The 13,971-nt window shown below is 44.1% G+C and overlaps 1 protein-coding gene across 2 annotated transcripts; it reads right to left on the bottom strand.

Annotated features, from left to right (window-relative positions):
* Positions 1-4,721: 4,721 nt before the first annotated feature.
* LOC126530044 (uncharacterized) lies at positions 4,722-12,820 on the bottom strand. Of its 2 annotated transcripts, none has more exons than XM_055070195.2 (4): positions 12,663-12,820; positions 12,113-12,190; positions 9,327-9,485; positions 4,722-8,452 (listed from the first exon to the last, which is right to left on the bottom strand). In XM_055070195.2, the coding sequence occupies exons 2-4, from the start codon at positions 12,122-12,124 to the stop codon at positions 7,043-7,045; spliced, it is 1,581 nt and encodes a 526-aa protein (XP_054926170.1). In that variant the 5' UTR covers positions 12,125-12,190; positions 12,663-12,820; the 3' UTR covers positions 4,722-7,042. The 2 variants fall into 2 exon arrangements, with proteins under 2 accessions (XP_054926170.1, XP_050033465.1); XM_050177508.3 differs by having other exon boundaries at positions 9,240-9,485; positions 12,663-12,819.
* Positions 12,821-13,971: the final 1,151 nt, after the last annotated feature.

Here is a 13,971-nt window from a genome sequence, read left to right as displayed (position 1 = left end):
TAAGAGAATATAAATACCTTGGTATATGGATAAACGAAGGCAATATATATATGGAAACACAGGAAAAACAATAACAGTGAAGGGGAAGAAAGATGGCAGCAGCCGTAATGAAGCACAGAGCGCTATGGGGATACAATAGGTAAGAGGTGCTACGGGGTATGTGGAAAGGGGTAATGGTTCCAGGACATACGTTTGGAAATGCGGTTGTTGCTCAGGGGTACAATCAGGACTCGACGGGAACCAAAGGTCAGTGGGACGTCTCGCATTAGGCGCTCACGGGACGACTACAAATGAAGCTGGGCAGGGTGATGTGGGCTGGACTAGTTTTGAAGTGAGGGAGGCTCGCAGTAAAATTGATTATGAAGAACGACCGAGGAATATGGAAGAAAATAAACGGGCTGGGAGAGTGTTGAGGCATCTGTACAGGAAAAACATTGATTCACAGTGGAGGAATCGAACTATAGGAAGCTTACCAGCAAGTATGCTGCCTGTAGAGTGGGCAACACAGCAACAAAGAGCCTCAAGCGGAAAGTCAGAGAGGCTGAAATAATCTCATGGGTGGCGGCAACGGAAAAGAAACCTGCCATGAGTAACTACTTAAGAGCGAAAAAACGAAATCAGGAAAGAAACAATTTATGATAACTCAAAGGGAAGCTCATTACTTTTCGAAGCGAGATCGGGATGCCTTAAAACACGCACCTATAAAGCGAGATATAAGAAGGAAGAAGAAGCATGTGCTTGCTGCGTTAAAGCTATAGGGAAACGATGGAGCAGGTTTTAGTAGAATGTGAAGACGTCTGCCCAGCGGTCGATTTAGGCACCACTAGACTCCTTGAAGCCCTTGGGTTCTGCGAGAGCAGGGGGACAGTAAACATGTCCGCAATAGAGATTAGTAAGAGGCGATTGGAAGATTGGTGGAAGAAAAGTAGGGAAACGACAAAAAACGGAGACGTACAAAAGCAAAGTTCGCAATAGGAGGTCAGAACATTTGGTTGTGGGAGTTCATAGTGGTTTTTTTTCTTCTTTTTAACCTAGGTAGGACATTAGGCAGTATAACAGCAAGAGCTTCGTGGCGCAACCCACCGCCCCGTTGTAAAGGGGGCGCTCACAACATCCATCCATCCGTCCTCCTACAGGAGCTGCATGCAAGCGGGGCGGTTCCGCCTTAACTTCGACCTTCAGGCTCTAAGTGACTTTAGGACCTTGCAAACTCACAATTTTCAGCAAAGAGCTAAGTAATACACATTAACTAAATTGCGCGACGGCATGTTTTCAACACAGTACCTCTAGCCCATAAGCCCGGCCATATTGAAACCATTGCACCACGGACTCATGCGTCGACAAGCGGAATAAGACATTTAGAGGGCAACTCCGGCGATTTTCCGGTGTCCACTGACCTTCATCAAATTTTCAATATACACTAGAACCACGGTATAACGAAATGGGTGGTAACGAATAATGGATTTAACGAAGCGAAATTGCCCTTGAAATCCTAATAAAGTTCTATGCATTTAAAACCTCGTTTAAACGAATTGAAATTGTCGTGCCGATTGATATAACGAACTAGATTCATCTCCAAAGCAAAAAAAAAAAAAGTACCTGACCATTGCGCATCGAATACATCGCTTTTAGCTGGGTTCGGCACCCGTTCGCCGCGGCGATTCAAAACTCCCGCGGCCTGCGTCGAATACGTCGTCACGCAACACTGGGTCTCTTCGATTATCCGTTGAGATTGTCCCGGACTATGTCCCGGACCGTCCACGGCGGTGTTTCCAGCCAATGAGCGTTCCGTATGCAGTGTCTCGGACAGTCCGCGACCATCAGGGACGGTAATCGAAAAGTCCCAGCTGGTGGTGCCGTTTCTCACAGCCGCGCGTATATGCGATCCTACGCCAAGCAGAGGCTCACTATCGCACTTCTCCACTGATATCTCTCCCTCTTTCGCGTGCCTGGCTGCGCGTCAGTGGCCAGTGCGAAAGGCACGCGGCGGCGTGAAAGATCAGTGCATTCACTTCCAATGCGCGGCACAGTGCGCAGACAGGCGCAGCTGGACGTAGCCTCCGAGATCTCACCAGCGCAATCTCGGGGTTCACGAGCAAGCCTGCGCGAGTGGCGCCATGCTACGCGCGGTCATGCCGAAAGGTTAGTGTATTCCCTTCTCCCTCTCATTGCAGCGCGCCGCGCGGGCTTGCAGCTGGTCGTGGCCTCCGAGATCGCACTGGCATCGGCGCAATCTCAGAAGCCACGAGCCGGCCAGCCAAGCCGGCGCGACGACGTGCACTTGCCTGCCCATCGCAACGTTGTGCGCCACGTGCTACTTGACCGCGACGAGCCAAGTGGAAAGAGGGCGCGAAAGACCGTGACACTGGAACAGAAGGCTGCTATCTAAAGGCTGTCGCGTCAGGTGCTATAGTCGCGTGATGCAGCCCCCCCCCCCCCCCTACGTGGAAGATTCCTGTTTTATCCAAATTTCATCGCATGCATGGCCGCAGTAGCGGTAGCCGCCTTATTTCCCCGTTTACAGCTGTGCACCCCATTGGGCACATACTACAGTAAAGGGCAATAGTCGCTATAGCGAAGTAATGGATATAACGAAGTAATTTCGGCTTCCCTTCAATTTCGTTATAACGAGGTTGGAGTGTATGTTTTTTATTGCACTCTGATTATCTGTGCCAAACGATATGACTGCAAGTCATTTAGTTTCACTGAAAGTGAATTTTAAAGATTGGACGCGTGTTCCCGACTGACACCCACGATTGCATAACGTTTTATTGGCCACCCTGTGTTTGTGACGTCAGAAGCTACACCGCCAACTCGCCCAGAGACGACGAAGCTGGCGCGTTTTCTACGAGCAACGGCCGACAATCATCGTTTTGACAGGCGGGATGACTGGTGCGTCTCTCCGTCTTGCCGCAGCACCATGCGTTGAGTTCGGGGCACATCTGCTGCCTCGTGCGGCGACGGCGCATGAAACGCAAACGGCGATCCTTCAGCACTCATATCGTCGCTGAAATCGCCGCTGTCTAGTTCGAAAGAACTGGAAAAGCTCCCCGTGCCGTCGGAAGACATCGTCAGCTTCGCTTTATTGGCGAGCACCACGTGTAGTGCGTGTTTACACTGCGCTATTGTAGGATCTGACGTCATCGACTCATCGCAGCCCTCACACGAAGCAGCTACCCGTTTCCGTTTCGGTACCTCGTCTATTGGTTATTTAAAACTATAGACACCATTTTAAAATATTATGGTTTAAAAAAAAAACGCCGGAGTTGTTTCCTCGCGGGTGAGCCAGCGCGTCGAGACTTTGCCACCTGGTCAGGGAGAACCACTGCAATTAGTATCGATTACGTTATTGCCCTCTGCATTCACAAAAGTACAAATATTGCTTTGAAATTTAGGCCGATTAAGGAAGATGAGCATAACAAAGCCACAAGCATGATCAGACAAATCCAGTGGCATGGTCGGAAATTTTTATTTGGGAGGGGGCTGGGGTACATGTCCAGTGTGCTCCCCTCTGGCTATGCTATTGCACAATTCCATGCACTAACCATCATTCTCATGCTGGCAGAACGATCTGTTCCCTTTAATAATTATTGCAGAAAACTATTATGTGCACCGCATTTTGCCAGGTGCATTCTGACGCGAGGCCATCGTGCGTAGGGGTGGCACTGGGATATTTCTGCTGAGTCAGGGAGACGGGAGGAAATATTAGGGGGTCGTCCCCCTTTCTTTCTTTAAAGCTGCCCCTGATCATGCACTATTAGTGTGCCAGGTGCTCTACTCGACTTCAAGGAAGGCAAAGGAAGGCCTTCAAGGAAGGCCTTCGCATATATTGAATGTACACGCAAGTTTGAATTAACATGGTCAGACTACCTAGGATATGCATGCCTCAGATCATTTGCGTCTTAATGGGCATCTCTGTCACGCACTCCCACGTTCGTGAGCCTTGCCTTGACATTTGCCTCACGCAAGTACTTTCTACATCCTAGAAGACTGCGAACTGAACGTGCCCTGCATGGTTGTGCTCGAATGTGAAAGTTTGAGCATTCTTGATATACATACCCATGTATCTCACAGCTCCATGAATAACGCTCAGACTTCATTCTTTAGTACAACCTTTAAGCAGCAGCGAAATCCATAACTCCGTCAGCTCATATGAGTGATGAAACGAGAATGTGTCGCCAAGAGTGGATTCTCATTCTGCACAGCCTCGGCAGATGGAAACAGCCACACTGAAGTGATGAGTCGCAGTGCAAGCCTGGCTGGTGCAAAGTGCCCATTAATTTTAGCAATACGTAGTGACCTGTGCGCCCAGGCAAAGCAAAACATATATAAACAATCACATCTGAAAACTAGGTGACCACCAAAGGTGACGCTGGTCACTGTGTCATACAAATAAACAATTATATTGCTTCAGACTGTGTCACGTTGTGCAAGTGTCCCCAAAAAGCAGCCCTATAATGCAGTCGAGTGTCGTACTTGAAGGTGTAATCCTCCTTCACAACCAAAACACCCCTGGCCAGTAACAAAACTGATTGTGGCCGCTGCTGATTGCTTTGCTTGCTCGTGCTAGACTCGTCATTGGTTTACCATGGCCTATTACTCATACTGCATGGTAGAATCCCAACAGATATCTTCTGCTTACAGCCTAAACCTGCTAGAATAGCATCATCGAATTCAAGCATTTAGGTTGCTGTCATAAACAATTCAAAGGAAAAGACAAATTTTTAGGTCAATGGGAGAAAATGGTTTATTTCGAGAACTACAATTTGATCATCCATATCACAGCAATTATGCACAAAGCTCATCTCAACGTACTCTCAAACAAGTAATGCCACAATTATTACCGGGTCTTACCGGGTCAAACAAGCCTTCATATTAAATGCATTGAATTTGCACCTCTCAATACATAATGCACATGCAAATTACAAAGGGGCTATAATGGCACACTCAATGCTTCACAGCTTTTTGACAGACATACTATTTTTCTCACAATAAATGGCACAAATAATGCCAAGTAAACATAGAGGATGCCTGAGTGCAATACCATGATGGTATAACTTTCATCATGATGGTGCAATTTTCATTCATCAATTATGTTTTAAGTAACCATCAACACAAGAAAAATTGAGTAGTTTCCCCTACTATTCATATTATCTGGTTAAGTCTCCTGGATTCCATTGCACACAAATGCCAACAAACATGTTTTCTTTTTTTCTTCAAAATTTTAGCTCATCTGCTTTTCACAAACTTTCAATAGTGATAGAAATGCTTTCACTGAATTACAGTGAATGAACCTAGTTAAAGATAGCTCTTCACACCTCCTGTTTACATCTTGACTAATTCTGGCCACATGGCAACCATGTTACCACACCCGGCCTATTAGACGCACACAAGTGAGGTAGTTCACATTTAAGAAACATTAAATTCTCATATTGCCAGCTAAACACTTAATAAAGCTGGCATGAGAATTAGTTTTCAGGTGAAATAGTATTGGCCATTGGATTACATGAATTAGAACATAGTACATCAAATAAACCACTGAAAAATAAAAACCTACCAGAAACATCAGCAAGATTCTCGCACAGATAGGCCATTTACACATACATGTGTTCGATGCCCCTTCATACACTTCAAAAGAAGGGTTCTACGATTGACAAAGTTACAGCACTGACATTTCCCTGAAAGTGTTTAAGTTATGACACTTTGCACAGAGCAGAACGACTACTGGAATTTCAGACAAAGGCAATGCATGTTCACGACCTGGACTTCTTTTGCATGACAGATGTTCACAGAATGAAAAAAAAGGAATGAGCATAACACAGCCTTGTAAATAGCCTGCGTTAGAATGGTAGCTATGCACACATCAAAGTGTTTGAGATGCACTTGGAATGAACTCCTGGTAAGAGCACAGGACAGGACATTTTTTGAGCAATATACCAAGTCGAGATCCAGTTAATGTTCTGGTGAGGATCTGAACACAGGGGCTCCAGAAACGGGGTCAGGATAGGTGGGGGGAGGGGCAGACAGGTTTTACCGCAAGGGGGCACCGCCCCCATAGTCCTAAGGGTTGGCTACCCCTCTACTATAGTAAATTAGGCCCTTGTTTCACAGTGACAAAAAAGTTAGTGTAGGCAGAACGAATCCCAGCTCTTGCCCCCCCCGCACTGCCAAATACACTTCCAGAGCCCCAGCTTAGTACATGATCTACATATCAAAGTAAGTTACAGATGCCCGTATCTGGATTCAAATAATTATAAGTACTGCATTAATTAAGCCGCAGCATTGAAATGCTATAGGCATGCTATAAGCAGTGATCTTCAAAAAGGATCTGTGCACTTCAGTGACCTGATATCAGGTCTCAAGGTACTCAATCTTTCACACAATTAGAAGTAGACAAGGAATGTGAAGGGAATGCTACTAAACTGAAACCCCACAATACTGTTGTTGCTTAAAGCTCCATTCACTAAATATGGAAGTGCACGCTTGTATGTCTACCACAAACACGTAGAACATCATTAAACGAAGGTCAACACCAAAAACGATTTCCACTCCAAAAACAGGTTCAGAAAACTGAACTGCAACAAACAAATAAACCCTGAATTGACTATCTTTTTCAATGCTCTTCTGACATATTCCCATCAAGCTTTGTACATATCTTCCACACGAATTACATTCAATAATCATATCCTTGACATTCATACAACTCCTCTATTAGCAACATAGTATTGATAACAGATTAACTGCAATTCGAACTATCAACACGGCCACAGCGGTCTTGCCTGTTGCATACTATGCACAATGACAAAGTGACATCAAAATTAACACTGAAAAGAAGGAAACTTGCCTCCTAGTGATTATTTATGCTCATTTGTGGCAAACACTCTCCCCTGTAAGGTTCCTAATTGTTTAATGAACGAAAAGCAACCATAACCAAAGGGCTCCTTAATTTCACCATTTGTTGGAACTATCCTAGTCTTCCATGTTTTTTGGGGGTGTCAGAAAAGATATCAACCACATTACAAAGCATTGTCAGACATACACATTAGCTCAGCCTGGCTAGCTCTAGAACCTTATCAAGTACAACATCTACAGACTCATCGTCATCAAGAAGCTTCCCAGCAACATCATCTTCAAGTACTTTTGTAAACAGTACCTTGCAGTTTTCTCTGAGCTTATCGGCAAGAGAGTCAAACTCAGACTCGGATGGGCTGCAGCCACAGTGACGGATCACAGCCTCCAACAAGTCACTTAAATGTGCACTGGGCCACCCAAGCCTCTTGAGTATTGGTTTTTCAATGAGGAAGCAGAGAAACTCCTCTATGCGGTTTTTAAGGCTATCGCAATTTTCCTCCGACTCCTGTAATGAGTGCTCACTTTTAAGGTAAACATTGTTTCGATTAGAGCTTGCAGAAACGTTAGATGTACATGAATGTTTCATATCCATGCTTTGGTTGCCTACAGTGCAAGCATTATTGCATTGCTCTTGAGAGTGGAGGGCTTCTCTTAGACCATCGTTATGGAAAATTTTATCTGGAAGAGCAACAGGATTACTATTCTCACAATTTTCATTCATACCTGACGGCTTAACATACAATGTTTTACCGTGTAGATGGCCGTCATTAGTGTGAGTTTGGTGGAATGGATCATGTGTGGTACGTTTGTCACCTACAACATCATGCTTAAGCTTTTTTGTCTCCACATGAGCAGCCGCACTGTAGGAGCCAGGTGACATATCTGGCACTGACTGATGAGTTATCACAGAGTCTTTTAAGAATGCATCTTGAACGAAAGCCCCGGGAGGTGACAAACTGCCAGAGCCCATCGTCATGAGTGTCAAGCTGCTCCATGCCGGGTTTAGACCGCCTAGAGGCTTGCTGACAAGGCCATGCCTGTGCTCCTGGTGAGTGGCGAGATCATCCTTGCGAGAGAACAACTTGGCGCATAAGTCGCATTTAAACTTGCGCAGGCCCTCGTGAACGCACAGCACGTGCTCTTTCATGCGGGCCTTGCGGGAGAACATGTGGCCGCATACGCGGCAGGGAAAACCGTTGCTGCCTGTGTGAGTAACAAGGTGGGCTTGGAGTGCCACAGCCTGGATGAAATCCTTGGGGCAGTGGGGACACTTGTGAGCACGAATGCCTGTGTGCGTGGGAATGTGCCTGTTGAGCGTTCCTTTTAAGGAAAATCTGGCCGGGCAGTGGGGGCATACGAAGGGCTTTTCCTCCGAGTGAGAAAGCTTGTGCTTGTTCAGAGCACCCAGGGAGACAAACGTCTTGGAACACTCGGTGCAGGTGAACGGTCGCTCCCCGGTGTGGGTTCGTTGGTGAATCTTCAGCTGAGACTGTGACCACAGGAAACGACCACACTGGTGGCACTCAAACTGCTTGAGGGGAGACGTTTTGCAACTTTCTGATGTTGTGCCATGGACAGTAATGTGGTAGTCGAGTTTCGCCTGAAAGTGAGTCCACATATCAACACTATTCAGTCTAGAAAAGTGGCACTCTCATGAAAATCTACGAGCTATGAAAAGAAGGTAGACTTCTGTGGTAAACAAAACAAAGTCGTAAAGAACTAGCAGTAGACATTTGTTCTTGGGCTATTAGAACATTTCTTCTTTGCAATGTTCTAGTACCGCACTGTGGCAGCGTTTTTCAATATGCACCTTAAAATTTCCGAATGCTGACTCAGGCTTATCTTTTTGTTGAATCATCCATTACACACTGTATTAGTAGGAAGAGTGAACCGAGATTGATTCATGAAGAAAGATTGAGCACATGAACAGGCAAATGCAGGGAAGAAAAGAGAACATAACTGCTGCTATCAACTGAAGGTTCGTTCAAGAAAACATGGGTTATATACTGAAAAACGTTAGTACATGCCTACGCTTACACGAATTCGCACTAAGTGAATGCATGTAAGCAAGCTTAGATTTTAGAGCAGGATAATTGCCACACATTTCACATACTGTATCAGTTTGTGATCTAGCCCTGTTTTGACAAACATACCAGATGTGTTGGTTTTATTGCTGCATAGGTATTCTTCGCATGTTAGTGCATGCACAACTTTTTACACATACAACCCAATGTTTCTTGAAATAAACCTTCAGTTGATAGTAGTGCTTGTGCTGTGTAATTTTTGTTGCATGTTTTCCTGTTTATGCACAAGATATTTTTACACAGTCTTAGGACAGCCCTCACTTATAATCAATATTTATTACCAATGCAGAAAAAAATGCTTACCTTCGAGGAAAATACTTTGCCACATGTAGGACATGGTAAAGAAAGCTTCTGTTCTACAGAACAAACTGCATTTTGCAGGTGCCTCACCAGGTGATATTTTCGACCAAAAGCTTTGTTGCAGACAGGGCACAATAACGGTGCCGAGGCCGTTTTGCAGTGTTTAGGGCTTGTAGAACTGGGCATTTGTTCAGACTTCACAGTGTTCGATTTACATTTGTCCTCCTTTCCATTGCATGGATGATCACCCTGAATTAAAACAAAGTGACACACAAATCAGTAGTGACAAAGCTTTAACCACTCTTTCATCCTAAAGAACTGCTTTGCTATAAGACACTAGCATGTCCAAAATTAAATACAAGCAGTGAATGGGATTCCACTGTGGAAAAAGTAATTAGCTCATTAGAACTTGTTCACAATAATTCAGTTCGCTTCATATTTTGTAGGTTTAACTGTTTTTCCCAAGCCATAGTATCATTCCACACTGCACAATGAATGTACTGCTCAATTTTAACACATTTCCTTGAATCATTCACTGATCCATGGTTGGCCTTGGGTTATGTCAAACTAAGGCTTATTTCTTTTTGGTTCAGTCCTTTTTGCTAATACATTAAAAGGAACCACTTTTCATTCAAGCAGCTATTGCTAATATTGTGCAATCGGTTGTCTTTGCACTCTACATTTGTAGCTAACTCCACTTGTGTATAGATCGTGCATTTTTGTAGCCACTTCATGACTACATTGTGAAGCCCTAGCTGAAACTGTATAATCATAAGCCTCTGTACTCTATTTTTCTAGCTTGAATTTTCAATTATGCATTTGTGCTTGCTGTAACCACTCTCCTCCCTAATGTGTACGGCTCTGAGGGTATAGTAAAAAAATAAATAATGCCTGTAGGCAATGTAATTATGCGCGTAACTAATACATCAAATTAATTTTTGTAGATTAGTCAGGAAACACAGCCATAATTACAGTGAGTAAAGGAGCACTAGAGTGCCCCCACAGTATGCCAATGATTGCCTGAACATTGTGAGGATGACATTTACGAAGTAAATAGAGCTCGTCTGGGAGGCATCAGAAATTTATCAGGACACCCTATGTACTCTACCCGTCAGTGAGCTCACAAAATGCTACTGGCAAATCCTTAGGCATTACATCACAACACACAATAATAAACCTAAATTCTATTTCTAATTTTGTTGACTCACTGCTCGTTGCTTATGTTTTCAGCACCTGCCAACAGAGCTATGACCCTGGAGTTAAATAAACCACAAGTGCAACAACTTTACTCTTTTAGGCAGTCATCTCTGACCTGTAAAAACCAGGCGATGCCTCTAAGGCCAAAGATTAATTACAAGAGTGGGACCATTACCTAGGGGTGCAAGATTAGTAAGTTTAAAAGCAAATCAATAGGAATCAAATAGTGATGATGCTAAATCAAACATATATATCAGTCAAACGCTTTTCTGTAAGACAACTGGTTTCGATATAGTGCAAGAGTTCTGCAACATTTTGCTTGAAATATAATTACAATCAACAACAAAAGAGGATCAGAAAGCTATGCTTTGAAATAACTTCCGATACAGCAGTGAGTGTACAGAGTATGTGAGGTGCTGTTTTGTGCTGTGCATTGAAATAAGCTCTTATATAGCAGAGACTATAGTATTCAATGCACCATTTTGTCACCATCTCTTAAATAAAAGTAAATATTAACAAAATGTTTTAAAAATTGCAGCTCTTAGAGCGAGGCGAGAGTGCCAGAGCACAGCCGAGAGTGTGCTCAACAGAATGCCTTGCGATAAAATGCAACAGATAAACCAAGCCCCTAACCATATTATAATACGAGATTGCTTGCACATGAGCATCGGTGTGACACAAGCAGTCAGCATGAACATCGCACTAAAATCAAAATTGGACCCACAGTGGTATAAAATCACGGGCTATGCTTTATATTCAGGTAGTCCAAGGATGGAAATGAGAACAATCAATCCCTCACTGTTTTTGCTTTTCTAATGCTTCCATATTGGTGCTAATTATTCTAAAACTATTTTATAAATATTCAGTGTTTCCAATATTAACTGTTCAATTTGAGCACCAAGTGAAACCGAATTAAATTCGATTGGTTTATTCAGAGTTCTCCAATATTTGCACACACCATGTTAGCACAAAGTACACAGAGGCAGCACTAGATATATCAAATTATTTTATTACAAATGTTAATAAAGGGAAAATCAGACATCCACCCAGCTAACGTGACAGGCAAAGTTGAAAGCAACACCTAACTTACAAATGTGACCATTCGTAAGCTGCATAAAGATGCTATGTTCACAAGTTTGTGGTTGGTCTTGTGAGCTATCTTGAAGGTAGCTAGGCAGTCAGGGAGGAGCAGCATACAGAACAGCCTTGACTATAGAAACATTCCTCAGATGCTCGATTTCATAGCTTATTCATATTTTCCCTTAATTTTCCAAATAATGTTACTAGCATTCAGCTTGTAAAATTATTTGGAAAACTATTGAACCAGTAATTTGTCTACGACATGCACAATGTCAACAATGTATTGTGAATCAGGTATTCAACAAACTTTCTCGGCCAACTGCGACAGGGAGAGTTGAAACTAACATCTAACTGAACACATGCGACCATTCGCATGCTGCATAAAGCCGCTATCGCAGCGAAACGGGTAGTTCATGTGGTAATTGGTAAATGGTAAATGTGGTGTGCAAATGGTAAGCACGTAGCACATACGAATATTTTCTTACGGCATGCAACATCTAGCCGACGTGCAGCGACTACTGCAAGTCTCATTGCGTCGACGATACTCGAACACGGCGCGCGGAACGTCGTTCTACATTCAACAACATTCATCAACGCACCTTTGTGGGCATGATGTCCAAGAGCGTAGGCGCTGGCTGACAAAGTTTTTCTTGAAAGGTGATCGAGGTGCACTATGGCTGAAATAAAAGCACAAGACCTGTTCGTACGACAAGATCTCAAATGAGCTCACAGCCGAAAAGCGCCGAAACGAATTATTTGATTAAGCAGCCGGCGGCAAGTATGTCATCCCCTTAAATGGAGGAAGTAATAGGCAATGCGACAACGTAGTGGAAATTGACGACGCAAGCACACATTTTATAAACTGCGATTTATCGTGAGCACGCCGACCGTCGCAAACCCTGGTTACGAGCATTGCATTGCAAGTCCGATCAACACCTCTGTGAACTGTATTTTCTACATTGTTCCGTTGAAATAGCGTCAATATGGGTATGGCGCATATTCGATGCGGTATCTCCCAGCGTAGCGCCGTTTACGTTCTGGTGCTAGAACGCATGCAGAGAGCGGCCACTGACAGTTCGAAACAGGCAGTTACTTTCGGCGGAATATCACGCCTATCGCACATGTAGTGCAAACTTCGATAGCACTCACAATGTCAAAGACACGGCTGACGAGATGTAGCATGTCGATGCTTCTCGTGTCACATGTCCAGGACGACCGACACAAAAGCGAGGCCGATATGCGAGAGCTGACAGGCCTCCCCCCTGCTCATGTGCATCCTTTATTTTTTTATTATTTTATTCTTTCTAATACGACTGCGTTCCGCCACCACTTGTTGGCGCGGCGGTTGACGCGCCCGGTGCGGCGCCAGGCGGCTCTTGGGCGAACCAGTAAAGCGCGGTAAATACAAAACCATGAGATGAGGTTGCCACTTGGGTGAGTAGGTATGGTTCCATAATAAATCAAAGGCGGCGCGAAACAAGGGCACAGTAGTAGAATATACACCACAAGCACTTGTACTGGCCCTTATACTTTTTTGTCCTTGGTGTTTCGCGGTTAAATTTCAATTTACCGTTAGGCGCGCCGCCGGGAAATTGGTTTTGTAAGGCGAAATGCAATGCTGTAAGCATCGTTCACACAGGCGCCGACTACGGGGGGGGGGGGGGGGGGGGGGGAGCGCTGGAGCCCCGCCCCCCGTAGTCCAAGATTTATTGGGGGAGGGGAGCTACATCCTTCCCCGTTTTAAGGTGTCTTTTTCAGAGTTATGTTACCCACATCATTTGAGCTTTCTTTTGAGTTGCCTCTACCTTTTCACTTAAAATTTTATTGTGGCTAAAAGCTTACTGCAGCATTGTCGGTGCGGACGTGCACATCTTTTAATTCATACTTTCGCTTTATTTCTGCAAATCCTGACAATAGGAGGACAAGCGCGTTAGCCAGCGGCTACCTCATCCGTATTATTTACCTTACACATTTTTTTTAAATTTCCACTGTAAGCATCATGCACAACACAATATATTTAAATATATACGCAGGACAAAGTTTATTATATATTTTGAAGAGAAGAGGTAGCCAACTAAAAATCATTTCTAATGGTGTATGGATAGCCTATGCCTACAGAAATAATATGTTGCTGTATGGTCCCTTCGCTTCAAATTGCTTTGCGTGATTTTTTGAACCAGAAAAAGAAACCCTGCTGACTTCAGTGACTCCTTCGTGAGAGTACTTTATCAACGGCGTGGGAAATGCACGTGAATGATGTGTCTCTCAGTATTGCTTATCTTTCCAGTAGGCAGTGCTAACCACTCGTGAAAAAAAGGAGAAAAAAAATAACTCTTCTAATGATGTACAACATTTAGTAGGGATGGAAACATCGCCACTTGCATGCATAAGTCTTAAATATATATACAATTCACACAGTAATCGAAATGGCGCCAAGCCGGATTTGCTCGAAATCAGG

Source organism: Dermacentor andersoni, chromosome 5 (assembly GCF_023375885.2).
Source record: "Dermacentor andersoni chromosome 5, qqDerAnde1_hic_scaffold, whole genome shotgun sequence".
Classification (NCBI taxonomy): Eukaryota; Metazoa; Arthropoda; class Arachnida; order Ixodida; family Ixodidae; genus Dermacentor; species Dermacentor andersoni.
This window is presented reverse-complemented; position numbering and strand designations above follow the sequence as displayed.